At 45.1% G+C, this 16,493-nt stretch overlaps 1 protein-coding gene across 1 annotated transcript in view; it reads right to left on the minus strand.

Moving 5' to 3' along the window:
* Positions 1 to 587: 587 nt before the first annotated feature.
* The window catches only part of CACHD1 (cache domain containing 1), a 126,133-nt gene continuing 110,227 nt past the window's right edge, over positions 588 to 16,493 (minus strand). The window contains exons 18-27 of the mRNA XM_075615905.1: positions 15,937 to 16,036; positions 15,734 to 15,850; positions 14,709 to 14,869; positions 12,531 to 12,617; positions 11,436 to 11,552; positions 7,917 to 8,068; positions 7,402 to 7,563; positions 6,517 to 6,594; positions 6,320 to 6,421; positions 588 to 5,008 (exon numbers count right to left, since the gene is read on the minus strand). Coding sequence (XP_075472020.1) covers positions 4,770 to 5,008; positions 6,320 to 6,421; positions 6,517 to 6,594; positions 7,402 to 7,563; positions 7,917 to 8,068; positions 11,436 to 11,552; positions 12,531 to 12,617; positions 14,709 to 14,869; positions 15,734 to 15,850; positions 15,937 to 16,036 — 1,315 coding nt within the window. The 3' untranslated portion in view covers positions 588 to 4,769. The remainder of the gene's footprint in view (positions 5,009 to 6,319; positions 6,422 to 6,516; positions 6,595 to 7,401; positions 7,564 to 7,916; positions 8,069 to 11,435; positions 11,553 to 12,530; positions 12,618 to 14,708; positions 14,870 to 15,733; positions 15,851 to 15,936; positions 16,037 to 16,493) is intronic.

A 16,493-nucleotide genomic window follows, 5' to 3' on the forward strand; every position in this document is an offset into this window, starting at 1 on the left:
CAAGTATCTTTTGTATTTACATAATGGTGTGCAGCATTATTCTTGCCTTTCATGATTAGCTATATAAATAAAGACATATATACAAAATAAAGTCGTATATGTGGGGTTGGCTATAACAGTATATAGATATCAATGTGCGTCACTGATCTGCATGTTACACAATTCTAGTTTATTGGACTATTTAGGACAGATATATTCAGTGTGTATTTTCTAGTGACGTGATTTTTAAAGTGTACATATGTATGTGGGTGAATATATATAAAACCACATCTGCAGTTATTTTGTTCAAGATATAAGAAAACTATATTTGGTGGTCACATATACAGAATTCTTGGTGTTGGTCATGGTGAGATTTGGGGTATAGCTTTCTGACCTATGCAAGCAATGCACACACATGTTCTGAGACCTCTCCATTTCTGCAAATCCAATAGATCTGGTTTAGCAGCCCTCGAACATCAAGAATACTCAATGTTAAAGGTTCATTTGGCTTGGGCCCTGCAATACAACAATGATGTCCTACAAATCACATTCAATCGTAAGTGTACAATATCTTGCACCCGGTTTCATTAAGTAATAGCACAAGCATGTCTGTTGTAATAAAGTTTAATTGCAGTTGCTACACAGATTTCCAGTTGAAACTACACAAATTACACTGGGAATACAATGGAGATTTATTGACAATGGTTTTCTAAGGTATAAATGAAATGTTACAAGATAATACAATTGTATGTACAACCTGACACATTGTTTTTGTCTTGGGGCTGTGTTTGAATTGTTCTGGTAACAATCGCTACTGTGTTTTATTTCGCGGCTTAGGCATTCGGTTATTGTCCCTGTATTATACAACACCAGGGGTAGTCCAACTTCAGTCCTCAAGAGTTACCAACGGGTCAGGTTTTCAGGATATCCCTGCTTCAGCACGGGTGGCTCAATCAGTCCCAGCGTTAGCACAGGTGACTCAATCTTCGACTGAGCCACTTGTGCTGAAGCAGGCATATCCTGAAACCCTAACCGGTTGGTAGCTCGAGGACTGCAGTTGGCTACCCCTGCACTACACTTTGGTTACCCAACAGTGCATTTTCAGGCACTTCCAGGTAAATAAAGGGGATCAATTATTCATCACGATTTGGGATCAATCATTTAATACAAATAAATGATTGCTAAATTAAACTGTACTCTTAACCCCTTAGAGGTAAAATGAGATGAAATGTGTAAAACAAACCAGGTTTCTTGCCTTTTGCTCTAGTAAACCGATTTATTTGGTGACTTATATCTCTGTGTCTTAAGGTTCTTCACTACTGGCCCAGGCCTCCGTTTGGATTAATATTGTGATCGTTCATCATGTATGATCAATACAAATGTCATTAACTCTTTAAAAGCTGAAGAGGCCAGCATTGCAATAAAACATTTTGTATAGGCCCCCCATGGTACTGAAATGTTTAAAGTCGTTCTTCAGAAGTTACACAGTTACTGCATATTCTTTTATATTGTGACACAAAACAACGTGAGCCAATATAGCACAAATAGTGACGACATATTCAGGGGTATTACCAATCAACAATATTCCTATGTCACAGCCTGCATTGCATTGATTAAACACTCTGGTTAAAGCAGCAAAACGTGAAATCTTATACTTTTTAAAAAAAAATAAATCAGTTATGTAGTATTAGATAAGTGATTTTTTTTTTTTGAATTCAACTCTTAATGCCATTTTTCATTAGTTATAAAGCATCCTTTGATTTCTATAGCAGGTTTCAGCCCAACTCCCCAGCAGTGCAAGTTCTTAGCAACACTTTATTTGTCATAATTTGTTGCCAATATTCCCAGCAGTTTGAGCTGCAAACTGTAACAATAAATGATGTTTTACCCTGGTAATATAAGGATACATTGTAGCTGCTGTATTACACTGACCAAAGAATTGATAGAAACTGAAAGGCAGCCATTATGTTAGGCACACACTCAGGATTTTTACTGATTTATAGCAGGAGCACCAGACGATTGCCAGGTTAAGTAAGAATGTAGAATGATACATTGTCACATACTTTACATATACAAATAAGAAGAAAAAAAGGAGGAATGTATTATTGCTGCTTTAAGTGTCAGCATTTTAAACCAGCTTATATCATAGGCAATTTTATTACAACCAATGGTCCCTTCCACACACACGACAAGTGCAGTAAGATGGCACTTACCCCTACGGCAACTCTGTTTAAAGATTGTACTGTGTAGGTTTTAGATGCATCTAAATAGGATTATTATTCAAATCAACGTGGGGGGAACAAACTACAGTAAGAATGTAATAATTATAGGATTTCTGGACTTATTTATTTCTAGTTAGTGCACCTCAAAGTGGTATATGGGTCAGTTACATTTATAAAAGACAACTAATTGTATATATGACGATGAACTGGTATGATTTTTTTTCACAATCCTTTTAAAGATCGATATTACAAAAAGGACCCCACACCCTTTACCATGCATGCAGATAACGCACCATATTACCGTATCACTTGGATAGGGCTTATTGGCAGTGTTATTGCTGTATTTCACACCATATGCCATATTACACCAGAGAATGAAGCTCGTTACATCTATACTGCATCTTTTCCCATCATTGTTATCTATGTTCGTCACCCAAATACGCCATTTTTGGTCAGTCTGGCTTTTAAGAGAGGAACCACAACAGTAAAAGATTAACCCATTGATTACAGGGCTGGGCCACTGCAAACAAAAACCCTTTAGGATGTTAGCAAGGTTCTGTGGGGAGGCAATTTTAAGGTAAATTGGAGTACGGATCAGCTGCAATTATATTGCACTACAGCTTCATAAAAGATGTAGTATTACTTCCCAGGAAGTGAGCAGAAGTTCAGTGCAGTGAAACTCGCCAACCAGCTCAACGTGCTCAAAATTAAAACAAGACTTCATAAAGCAAATCCTAATTTATGGAGAATAACTCTATTCACAGTCACCCAAACTTTTGTGGCAATGTGGCATTTTATTTTCTTCTCTAGAAACGCCATAGATCAGCAACTCCAGTCCCCAGGGGGCGCCAACAGATCATATTTTAAGGATATCCCTGCTTCAGCAGAGGTAGCTCAATCAGTGAGCCACCTGTGCTTAAGCAGGGATATGCTTAAAAACTTGATCTGTCGCTGACCCAGGAGGACTGGAGTTGCCCACCCCAGCTATAGATCCTCAAACTGGAATCCCATACATTCAAAAATAGGCAAAAGTAACTTTAAATGTCAGTGAAAGTACCAACATCCTAAGGGAACAGCCCCAAATCATTCGCACAACTACAATTATTTAGTCCCCCGCCCCACTTGCTTGCAGTTTTATACACAGTATAAAGAGGATTCCTGATACCACAAAGTTAATTGTTGTATTGTCTCATAGCAAAGTCTTTCTCCTACAGTACATCACAATACGGAGCACCCTATAAAAAATATTCAACGATCTGCATCTTACAATAAATCAATGATACATGTGTAAATTGTAGTCTGCCAGCAGTGATTTGTATCACAACACTGCTTAGCGCAAAAATAAAATAAAAAGGTGACATTTAAATGACGACGCCCTATGTTGAATTTGACTGAACTGCTTCAAACTGATCTCAAATCATATTTGAATGTTTTACTGCTGGAAGGGCCTGCATTGCACCCACCGCAGTGCGTGGGGCACGGATACCTCCATCAGTGTATAGGTTGGATGCACAAAGTCTCAACAGCCCACGTACAACACCTATGTAGAACGCTCAGGGACCAAACCATCAAAATGAGTAGGCAACTGCCAAAGTGCCATTAAAAAGAGTAGTGGTAGTAGGGGAAGAGTGCACAGTCCATTTAAACAGTGGTTCCTATCCATTTAAACACCACTTTTTAAAGGGTGATATTAAATTGTATACAAAAAAATAAATGCAAAAATCAGGTTTAAAAACACATTCTGATTTCTTACAAACAAGTGTGGATGTTGAGGTGTGTGAATGGAGTGGTACTCAGCAGCACTAAGTAATCGCACACCGCGACACCCACGTTTATAAAATCGCCTTGTGAATTTTTACCAATTCAAATAGGATCTAAGATCGTTTGGCAACACATTTCTCGTTTAAAATACTCCGATAAAAAAAACAGACAAAATTTATATATATATATATATATATATATATGCACAATGGTCTGCGGATGTGGTGCTCAGTGTAAACAAGTCCGATATTTCTTCATGGAACCTTTGGAGTGGAGATCACATTTGGCGTTCATCTTCTTAGCCATTTATTCTCTCCATCCTCAGGACAACTCCACAGTGTTGGGTGTTATTTATTTAGAAGAATTGCTGCTTCCATTGTTTAAAAAGTTCTCGAAAATTCAATAAATAGTAGAAAAATAATCCTATAGTTAAAAATTGAGATGCATTGTTAAGAAATTATTGACAATTCCACTCACGTTGAGTAATATCCTTTTTTTTTTAAACAATATCTTCATCTTTTGAACATTTTTCCTGCTCGTCAGAAAACGTCTAGTTCTGAAACCGTGTCGTCCTTGACTAGATTTGTGGGCCCCACCTTTTTCCATATGTGGTTTGCAGGTCGATGGATTCCTTTCATTGTCTTAAAAGGTCCATGCTCTCGATGGCGCCAAAGCTCTCCCCAATTGGAAGTCCACTTTATATTTGGAAATGCAAAACCTCTGCCACATTTGCTCGTGAAAACATACGTGTCCGCTGCAGCGTGGCTCCGGCTGTCCATGGTCCCTCGGCCAGCTCGGTGCCAAATATCAACACTCGGCGTCTACAGAATGTACGGTGACGGCCGCCTGTAAGTGGTGAGTGTGATGTAGGGCTGGATGATGCAGTCTGTAGTGGTGAAATTTGTGGCTCAGCAGTGCGGCAGTTTGAGGCGGCGTGTCGGGCTCTAACTCTTCATCGTGGTTTCCCACGTCAACCCCAGCTGACAAAGGGTCGTTATTACACGGCGGGTTTTCACTGTCTTCCTGCGGGCTCATGGTGCTATAACCTGGGGGGAAAATGAATACGCAAAATTAGGAACATTTTGAAAAAGTTACGTTAGCTGTATATTTAGCGCTGTATTTCTATGTATGTGTAAATGTATATATATATATATATATATATATCTTTATTGTATGTTGGGTTTTAAACATACCCAGCTGGCAACGTACGAACGCACAGGGAATCCGAGATTTGTTGCACTTCAGTAAGTAAATTGGTTTTTCTTTTCATTTCAACAAGGACGCTCAGAATTACAAGATGCCCTTTCAGCCGCACCTACATATTTCCCTTTAAAGCCGCGATCCACGGCGGGTGTTATTGTTTTAGGGGGGGCGGAGGAAGCCGACCTGTTACCCCCGTACATTCGGTGAACCCCCAGTTCTTGAGATATTACTCCTTTTGGGAGGGGGAGGGGGGGGCGGCTGAATAGGAACATGAAATGTGTTTTGTCAGGCTTGATCCGGGGCAAAAAACTGCGACACAGACAGTTTTTTTTGGGGGGGGGGGGGGGGGGGGGAAACTTGCTTTAATGAGGGGCCCAAGTGTCCGCGACATTGTTAATATGTAAAAATGTAACACTATTTTGCGCTATCATTTTTTTTTTTTTTTTTTTTTAACTCTGAAGATGAATAAATATAAAACCATTACAAGGCACATGGGTAAAAAGGAGGACGATTAATCATACGTTTACATCAGCATGAGCCTGGGAATTGTATATCTGTATTATGGATGATAACATAAACCAGAATAGCCAACGACTATTTCCCTCCTGCTTTATGTCACTACGGAAAAGGTGCACGCATCATGTATGTTGTTTTTTCCTACTCACTCACATTATAAAATCAAGAGATTCCTGTGGAACAACCACCACATAGAGAGTTCTCAGCAGCCTCACACTGATGAGACCAAAAAGGCAGAAACAGCTGTCTGTGGATAGGCACTTCTTTAACCTAGGATGTGCTGGAAAGCTTTGCAATATGGCAGACATAAGCTTATATACATATAAGCGTATACAACCACGGCTTCCAAGTCTTATGTTGCTAAGAAAGATGGAGTTGGGGATTTGGGAAGACCAGCACAAAATTCACACTAAAGGGTATTTTAAAGTTAATCTACAATAACTACCAAATATTACCGGGGGGGGGGGGGGGGGGAGTACACATAGGTTTGATATTTTAAGTGATTTCCCACAGATGTATGTAGCAGGGGGTACATTAAGTTAATCGACGTTGTTATATGGGTCCAGGACAAAAAAATAAAAAAAATAAGGAGTTTTCCAGGCAGCTCTACAGCGTTTAATCCAGAAGCGACACCTTACCGTGATCACTTTCTGTCCCAGACCGTCCCCAATAACGTCGCCGCCGCTCTGGGCTGTGCGCGTGACGTTCAATTACTGCGGCTATGAACCTAGTGTTGCTGACTGTGGGAGACAAAAAAAGGGTGCGTTTAACATGTGCCCAAACCGGCCGGTGCTAAATCAAACCCTTTCAATGCGGCAAGTCCATATCTACTCACTGATCCCGCGATCTTCGTGGCTGTCATCATCTCTTTCGTCTCTATCGTTTTCCAGGTTGGACATTCGCACGGACATCTCTGCACACGACACAGACGCAACACAGTCAGGAAACATTGAATCACGGGCTTTATAGTTTCGCATGCGCAAAAGCCGAGCCACCGTACATTCACAAAGTGAAAGTAGAGATTGAATACGAGTATGTTAGTTTATATTTCTGCACATATCACAGGTATACAGTTAATTAAATGCCAATATGCCACAAATCAAAGGAATTAAATAAATATTTGTAAAGTGACATTCACCTACCTCTTCAGCATATAGTTTTTTAAACCTTACAAGTTTAGTTTGATGTATTGATCATAAAGCACTTTTTGGCATAAGTGCACACTTATGTTGAGAAATAATAATAATAAAAAAAACAAGTTTGTGGTTTTTGTTTGGATTAAAAAATATTGGGTCAATCTTAACCGATTTCCAGCTAAAACTAGATTCAACAAAATGTGTGGGAAGTTTCATCAGAAACGACTTAAAATAACCGATCTTACTATTCGGTAAAAGGAATACCCAAAGGGTAATGCCGGCTTTGTAATAAGAGAACATTACATTTTGTAGCTATTTACTTTGGCAATCATTACGTGGCACAGTGTTAGGAGTGGCGGATTCTATTAGCAAATAACCACCTGGCAAGAAATTGCTCTAATTTACACTTCTATATTAATTCTATTTCCACCCCCAATTTTTGGCGGAGTGCCTAACAAAATACTTTATCCAATCCGCTCCCACCTCTGCTCCACCTTTTCCAGCTGAGCTCATCGGTCTCAGATTGCTCTGCTCACGTACCCACCAATCTCCTCCCAATCTCCGCCTTTGTGTGCTACATGTACCTTGCGCTGCAAGCGGCGACATATGCTGATGACTCCTCCTATGTATCTGATGCCGATAAGCATACACGGCCAAGACCAGCACCATAATGCAGCCCATTATCCCTCCGGCCACCGGGCCAACGGGAGCACTTTTGATCATGTTCAAAGTGATCACTTCATCGCCTGTTGGAAAATGAAATGTTCTCTATAAATCTAATCTCAAATATTTGGAGGGGGGTGGGGGGCTGAAATCTAATTGGTGTCATTTTAACAACTTCAAATTAAGCTTTGCGGCTTTGTATTGGGGTCCTTGGCCTGTGGCGTCCACCGGACAAGTATCCATGTCTGGTAGACACAATCCAGAATCGGCGGTGCCCAAGGAAGTGCGAGTGCCGTGATTTAGCTCCGGGAGATTCCGTAGTTCGGGTAATGTTACAAATGCTAGACAATGCCGTGCTAAAGGGACCAGAGAAGGCTCAGGTAGGGATGTTAGAACTATTTGTACAAAGCATGAATTTAGTACAAAGGTGCATTACCTATTGAACTCATATCATCAGCATAAGGGCTTTTAGCTCCTACAATTCCCCCAAAACATTCCTTTTGGAGCGCACAGTATGGCCTGTCCAGATGGGCCTTTCCATCACTGTCCACCATGCACCATTCACAATCTAGCACTCCAAAACAGTAACTGTAGGAGAGAAACAGATTACTGCGTACAGCCTATAAGGGATCAGCATACAGTGGTGCATCATGACGTTTAGCATTATATATATTATGTAAAATTGCGAATACAAACTGAGTTAGGCTGATGAGTAAACATTTTTTTCACAATAAACTATGTGCTGAAAGTGAAATATATGGTTACTCAGTTGACATACTATTTCTCTCTGTATATTATATATTAACCTACTTTCATTTAATTTAAGTCTATACCATTACTTCTCGCTATATATCTATATATATATATATCTATATATATATATATCTATATATATATATATATAGATCTATATATATGTACTAGCTGAGAGACCCGGCGTTGCCCGGGATGTAATGTTCCCGTTCCTCTCTCTCCTCCCCCCTCTCTCTGTTTGTCCCCCATTCACATCAATCCAGTCCCCCCCCTCCCTCCCTCCTTTACAGCTTCATGTAGCGTGTGTGCGTCAGTCACTGTGTGTTTGCTCGCGCGTCAGTGAGTCTGAGGCAGAAACACAAACACACACAGACTGACTGACGCACACACAGTCAGTGTGTGCCTCAGTCAGTGTGTGCGTGCGTCAGTCAGGCTTTGTGTGCGCGTCAGTCAGTGTGTGCGTGCGTGCGGCAGTCAGTCAGTGTGTGCGCGCGGGGCGTCAAAGGCAGGGGGGGCGTCAAAGGCAGGGGGGGGCGTCAAAGGGAGGGGGGGGCGTCAAAGGGAGGGGGGGGGCGTCAAAGGGAGGGGGGGGGGCGTCAAAGGGAGGGGGGGGGCGTCAAAGGGAGGGGGGGGCGTCAAAGGGAGGGGGGGGGCGTCAAAGGGAGGGGGGGGGGCGTCAAAGGGAGGGGGGGGGGCGTCAAAGGGAGGGGGGGGCGTCAAAGGGAGGGGGGGGGCGTCAAAGGGAGGGGGGGGGCGTCAAAGGGAGGGGGGGGCGTCAAAGGGAGGGGGGGGGCGTCAAAGGGAGGGGGGGGGCGTCAAAGGGAGGGGGGGGGCGTCAAAGGGAGGGGGGGGCGTCAAAGGGAGGGGGGGGGCGTCAAAGGGAGGGGGGGGCGTCAAAGGGAGGGGGGGGGCGTCAAAGGGAGGGGGGGGGCGTCAAAGGGAGGGGGGGGCGTCAAAGGGAGGGGGGGGCGTCAAAGGGAGGGGGGGGCGTCAAAGGAAGGGGGGGGGCGTCAAAGGGAGGGGGGGGGGCGTCAAAGGGAGGGGGGGGGCGTCAAAGGGAGGGGGGGGGGCGCCTCAAAGGCATGGATTCCTCCCCCTGCATTTCCTGCAGTGGACAGGAGGGGGGGGGGCAGTGGACAGGAGGGGGGGGGCAGTGGACAGGAGGGGGGGGCAGTGGACAGGAGGGGGGGGCAGTGGACAGGAGGGGGGGGGGCAGTGGACAGGAGGGGGGGGGCAGTGGACAGGAGGGGGGGGCAGTGGACAGGAGGGGGGGGCAGTGGACAGGAGGGGGGCAGTGGACAGGAGGGGGGGCAGTGGACAGGAGGGGGGGGGCAGTGGACAGGAGGGAGGGGGCAGTGGACAGGAGGGGGGGGGCAGTGGACAGGAGGGGGGGGCAGTGGACAGGAGGGGGGGCAGTGGACAGGAGGGGGGGCAGTGGACAGGAGGGGGGGGCAGTGGACAGGAGGGGGGGGCAGTGGACAGGAGGGGGGGGGCAGTGGACAGGAGGGGGGGGGGCAGTGGACAGGAGGGGGGACAGGAGGGGGGGGGCAGTGGACAGGAGGGGGGGGCAGTGGACAGGAGGGGGGGGCAGTGGACAGGAGGGGGGGGCAGTGGATAGGAGGGGGGGGCAGTGGACAGTGACACACACACACACACACACACACACACACACACACACACACACACACACCTCAGTTGATGCGCCCTTTCTCAGTTCCGTTTGGCGCCGGAGGTGGGGAGCGACACCTACCTGTACTTCCGGGCGCCGCCACCGTCTGACTCGGCGCCGCGAGGGAGGAAGGGGGTCCGCCATCTTACGCGCCGCGTGGCAGCTGCGGGAAGCGAGGTGATTTGGAGCGGGGAGGGGGGAGAGGTGATTTGGAGCGGGGAGAGGTGATTTGGAGCGGGGAGAGGTGATTTGGAGCGGGGAGAGGTGATTTGGAGCGGGGAGAGGTGATTTGGAGCGGTGAGGGGGGAGAGGTGATGCCGCTGGGGAGGGGGAAGAGGTGATGCCGCTGGGGAGGGGGAAGAGGTGATGCCGCTGGGGAGGGGGAAGAGGTGATGCCGCTGGGGAGGGGGAAGAGGTGATGCCGCTGGGGAGGGGGAAGAGGTGATGCCGCTGGGGAGGGGGAAGAGGTGATGCCGCTGGGGAGGGGGAAGAGGTGATGCCGCTGGGGAGGGGGAAGAGGTGATGCCGCTGGGGAGGGGGAAGAGGTGATGCCGCTGGGGAGGGGGAAGAGGTGATGCCGCTGGGGAGGGGGAAGAGGTGATGCCGCTGGGGAGGGGGAAAAGGTGATTTGGAGAGGGGAGAGGGGAGAGAGGTGTGTGTGTGTGTGTGTGTGTGTGTGTGTGTGTGTTTTATTTATTTTTTTGGACCTTTGGCCCGTCATTCCGCCTCAGGCCAATGAGAGGTGTGGGGGGCGGGCCAAGGGGGTGGTGTGAGTGTGTGAGGCCAATGAGAGGTGTGCGGGGGCGGGCGGGCCAAGGGACCAATGAGATTGCCGCTAGGGACACCGGACATCCAGCAGGCAGGCATGCATGCAGGCAGGCAAACATACAGTGCTTTCACTAATATAGTATAAGATATATGTTTTAAGTTATGGTGGGTGAAACAGGCAACAAAAAACCTCCACCGTATTGCATATAGCAAATAAAAATATCCCTTGTGAGCACATTCATATGTCTTAGGCAGGTCTGCAAACCTGCCATTCACCATTATCCCCAGCATACAGTTCTTCCACTGCAGCAAGGGATTCTGGGAAATTACATGCAAATGAGCACACAATGTGTCACCTTTTGTCTGAAAAACCATATATATGTATATATCTCTATATACACACTGTATACGCAGTCCCCATCTTGCATGTTCAGCACAGCCATTTAAGTAGTTTCACATAAACTTCAATAGGGTGCTTAAATTGCCAAGAACACGACAGAAAACACGTACAACCAATTCTTAGTAGAATATACTATCCTGTTTTGAGATTTATACTTTGACTACAACGGCCGAGTAATATGTTCTAAAATGCAACGTCTTTATTCCACTACCCTCTCTGCACAACTCAGATGTATTTATAAATCAAGGACTATAGGTAGCAATACAAAAAAAATGTGTGTTGGTATACTTAATGTATATATGCTTTAATATAACAATTCTTCAGGCTGTATTTCTGCAGCATGGAAAGTAAGGTGCTGCCGTTACCCGCTTTCCATCCTCTGAGTGCAGCCGGTGTTGACACATTGTGACAGTGCATCTTGTAAGTTGGGGTCCAGCACAGTGAAAGTCATCGGCTCCTGGTGAACTTCACAACTGGGATTCCTGTATACAGACACATTTATAAACGTGAATAAAAGGGCTTGGGAGGGCCATAGCGGTAGGCTGCTCTAAAAACAAAATCACCCGCTGTGGCATCACCCCTCAGTCATTTGACGCAGCCTTGCCTTAAAATCTAAGCGACACTGCAAAAAAACATGATTCTCTACCTGCGCATAACAAATGCAGTATTCAAAGTCAGAATCTTAAACTCGGGTTCAGTGTCACACCAACACCTAACCCAGGGGGGCGCAAACTTGTCCCCCTGCGCACCCCTGCCTGCTCTGCTTACCGGCTCGCGCATCCCACACCTAACCCAGGGGTGGCCAACTCCATTCCTTTAGAGCCACCAACAGGCCAGGGATATTACGGATATCCCTGCTTCAGCACACAGTGGTCACTGAGTCACTGATTGAGCCACCTGTGCTGCAGCAAGGATATCCTTAAAACCTGGCCTGTTGGTGGCGCTTGAGGACTGCAGTTGGTCACTCCTGGGCTATCCCATCTCCCTACAAAGAGGTTGTAAGCACAGAGAAAGCGTCGCGGGGCAGGCTGCGGGGGAGGCTGCGGGGGAGGCTGCGGGGCAGGCTGCGGGGGAGGCTGCGGGGGAGATGCACACTGCGGGGAGATGCACACTGCAATTACAGAAAGAGCCCAGGATACCTGAATTGGATATGTCTGAAAGTTGTGGACTTAAATAGTGCTTAACCCTGCAGCCTCAAAGTGTTCCTTCCAAACAATTAATGAGAAATACAGGGTGGCAGAGAGCCCAGAAAGCAGACATCCCTCCCAGCTGCCAAAAAAACAAAGACCGTATTTAAGCCCTGAAAAGAAAGGGCAGGATCCGTGTATACACCATAAAAAATGCTTTACCAAAAGGGTTAAATAAAGAGACTGCTCCCTCAAAAATCTTCACCGCGAAATGAAGCCGTGACACCTCCAGATTTCTAAATAACACCCACATATATTCACACCTGAACTCACCTGCTTTCTGCATTTGTAAGATTTCCAGTACACTCATTGACCTCTAGAGGGCACTCACACGGACATTCGCATTCATTTTGCTCCATCCTAATAATGAAACAAGACTTGACATCAGAATACAGAATATGTGCAAAGCCGCACAAATTGTGCATATTACGCCATGAGAAACATATCTATGGGGTTCAAGAAAGCATCTGTGGTGGCACATGGAAAATGTGCATAGAAAAATAAACAACTAAATCATATAAAGAAACCAGGAAGCGGATTTCTAAAAACAAAAATGGAAAATATTTTTTCACAAATGTTGGTCTTAAAAAACGAAATAAAAAATAAAGCCAAAGCGTGTAGACAATTAAACAGTACAATAAAAAGACTGGTTTAGTCGTTAAAGCAGCAATCCAAGCTGCCAGTTTTTTTTTTACATTGTATTTTTTCCCTTTAATATGCGCATCAATACAATCCACACAATTATACGTAATTAGCTAAGTTGCCTATTGATCGGCGAAGATTCGGCACGGGGGTTCACTAAATGGCTGTCAGTGCAGCAGAAGAGGACCAAAGATGCAAAGTTCTGTGGGGAAGATCCTGTGACCAGGCAGTCACTAGATACAATTGGTGCACTGCTAGAGAGGGGGCAGGGCTCAAACAGGGTTGCGCCAGAGCCTGTTTCAGAAAAGAAGGGGATGTGACTTTGTAAATGGTTGCTATAAAAATAAAAAAAAGGCTTGTTACATTAAAATACATTAAAAATGTAATTCAGAGTTACATTGCTACAAGTACTGAACTGATTTAAAAAAACAAAACAAAAAAAACAACATGTAGGATATAGCTTGGTCTGCAGCTTTAAAGCAGCAAACTCCCACCCCATGAAAATGAGGTTATAACATAATCTTATAGTTAATATTAGTTGTGTTATTTTTTCTGAGTTTTAACCTGTATATTATGAACATGGGCTGCCTTAGGCTGCGTCCACGCTGCCGCTGAGCGCGCTTGGCACTTTTACTTCAGAAAATGTTAATCTGCACGGCCACACGGCACGCGCGCGTTGGTGACGTCACCGCTCTCAAGCATGAGTGCGCTCAGCGCCAGCGTGGCCGCAGCCTTAATGAGCATGTGCACGGCCATTTTAACTTCCCATGGAGACACATTTTCAGCAAACTGATTTTTTCAGAATTCAACTACAGGAATTAAAATTGATGGGGTTTTGATAAAGGCAGCGGCAAAAGGACTTTGCAATTGTAAAAAGAAAGGAGACATTTATTTTTATGGCAATTTTTATCTATCGTAAACATAAATCTATTCCCTGTCCACCACAAAGTGACACGATCTATGTCGATCATTCACATGTCACTACCCAGAATCCCTGTGTGCAGCTTAACCACTGTACGACAACGGGGACAAGTAAGCATATTTGGGGACTTGGGTAAGACACACAAATACACTCGCGGGTATTCTATCTTTGCTCTTCAACATAAAACACACGTTGCTTTCTATTCCAGCCTGTTAATGGGAAGTAGAAAAACTGGAAGAGCACTACTGTAGGTATCAAAAAAGTAGAAAGGAGGGTGCGTATCCCATAAAAAGATTATTTATTGGTCATGGAAAACAGGGCAATGGAGGGCCCTACCAACGCTGCACGCTTCACAGAGCGCTCTCTCAAGGTATACCCACGTTGGTAGGGCTCTCCATTGCCCTGTCTTTCCATGACCAATAAATAATCTTTTTATGGGATACGCACCCTCCTTTCTACTTTGATACCTACAGCAGTGCTCTTCCAGTTTTTCTCCTTCTCTACTAGCCTACCCCTTGGACGGGAGCACACCTGGGGACCCCTCACCTTTGGACGGAAGCACACCTGGGGACCCCTCACCTTTGGATCGCATGGACTGTGCAGCACTCAGAGGGAGTCAATCGCTTGCTACATGCTTTCCTGTTCAGGACTTTAGACAATTGGTACGTTATAGGGTGTTATTATGCTCAATCTTCCTGGTGTTATTGTTAACAACAGCGTCACTTATTAGTGAGGTTACCATCCGGGACTGCAACCCAGTACCTGTCTTCTATCAAGTTTATGTTTAGGGGTCCCCCCTACAAGTATCTGGTTATTCATTCATTCATTTATCCTACTGTTGGGGCCTTTAGCATTACGCAGTCACATGGTCTGTTAATGGGAAGTACCTGTGACAGTTGAGACACAACCTGTCTACCATGCTGCAGGCACAGAAAGCGAGAGAATCGCAGGTTTCATTGACTATTCCAACAAAAGCGTTGGTCCCAGGGATTCTCGTCAGCCGGTATTTAGAACAGTGACTGCCATGCACCAGGTTTGTCAGATCCCCCTGGTGGAAACAGAACATATTGGTGAAGATGTGACACACACAACTTAACAAGTGATGTATCTATCGCGCCAACGCAATACACTATCCACAGCAACAAGAAAACCTTTATTTCTTTAACAGTTTCAACTATGCCGGAGGAGAAACCATGAACGTTTATTAGGAATATTTACAAATAAGGTAGGTACACCTCGAACAGCCTTTCATTTCAGGCGAGAAAAGTGTCCCCCTCCTCTGTGTTGCAATGAATAATTAGCCTGAGTATATGTCTACACTTATTTATTTTATTTTTTTATTTATAAAAATGTGTTACCGGGAAGTAATACAGTGAGAGTTACCTCTCGTTTTCACGTATGTCCTGGGCACAGAGTTATAATTACAACTATCTGACGCTTATTCTCCTTAGAGGAAACGTTACTTTAGTCATATAAAACCTTTGCCGGCAGAGGGGGAACTGGGGAATAGTGGGCCCTGGTGCAAGGATGTATTTGGGCTCCTGCTTCCGCCCACCCTCTCTGCTCCCAGAATTCGTAGGGGTACACCCCGGATCGTTGCGCTTGCTGCCCTGCGTATTGTGACCCGTCACTGTTTGCCAGACATTTTGTTCCGTTTGGTAACCAGCATGAAAGTCTCATTAGCTTTGATTGCATATTGTGCATACAATGTCTTGTATATAATGTATACCCTGTTCATTTATGTAACTGTATTTGTAACCATGTATTATTTGTCTTAACTCTATGCCCAGGACATACTTGAAAACGAGAGGTAACTCGCAATGTATTACTTCCTGGTAAAATATTTTATAAATAAATAAATAATATTGACACCCGAAACAAAAACATTCCCATTAGACACACAAGAGCTTACCAAGAGGCTGGTGTTAAACTTATAAAACCTCTGGACAGTTCTGTCGCTGAAACTGTTGCACAAATTCTTCTTAACGAAGTTGGGATGATTTAGGATATCGTTAGCAACTAGAGGTTCCTGGAAGACAATTGGGGAGAGGCCACATGTTAATCAGTGCTCACGGGTTGAGTTCCCAATGGGACCCAGAGTGGTAGATGCCGTACCTTGTGTGTAATATGCTGCTGTTCCACAGGTGCATGGCCTTTTGGATCAATGAGAGTTGGGTGTGCAACAAGGTAGCCCCTGTCCTCCATGATGAAGCACCTGATTGAGGAATGCATGCTAGTTACAATTTCCAACACGCACTTGATGTTAGCCAGGCTATATACCCTGTAATAGGAGTCTGTACATGGTTGATTGACTGCATGGTATGCGCAGTGATGCATCCAAAGAATATATTTTAACTTCAAAGGTAAGATCAGATGCAACCAAAGGAAGCATTGATTAAGTTAGGGGTGCGGAAACTTGGGGCGCGGCGTTTACAGAGGCCTTGCGCTCTTCCCCACAATATTTAAATTAAATGCTGGGGGAGGGCGAGGCCTCTGTAACTCCCTCTTACCTGCTCTAAGCTGCATCAAATGACACCGCGGGGGTCAAATGGCAATGCAACGTCACATGATGCCAGAGAGCCAGTATGGAAGGGGGGGCAGAAAAGTTTGCGCATCACTGGTTTAAGTCATATTAGTTGACTGACCGTAAAAAGGTATCGCACAGAAAGATA

This window comes from Ascaphus truei, chromosome 10 (genome assembly GCF_040206685.1).
Source record: "Ascaphus truei isolate aAscTru1 chromosome 10, aAscTru1.hap1, whole genome shotgun sequence".
Taxonomy (NCBI): Eukaryota; Metazoa; Chordata; class Amphibia; order Anura; family Ascaphidae; genus Ascaphus; species Ascaphus truei.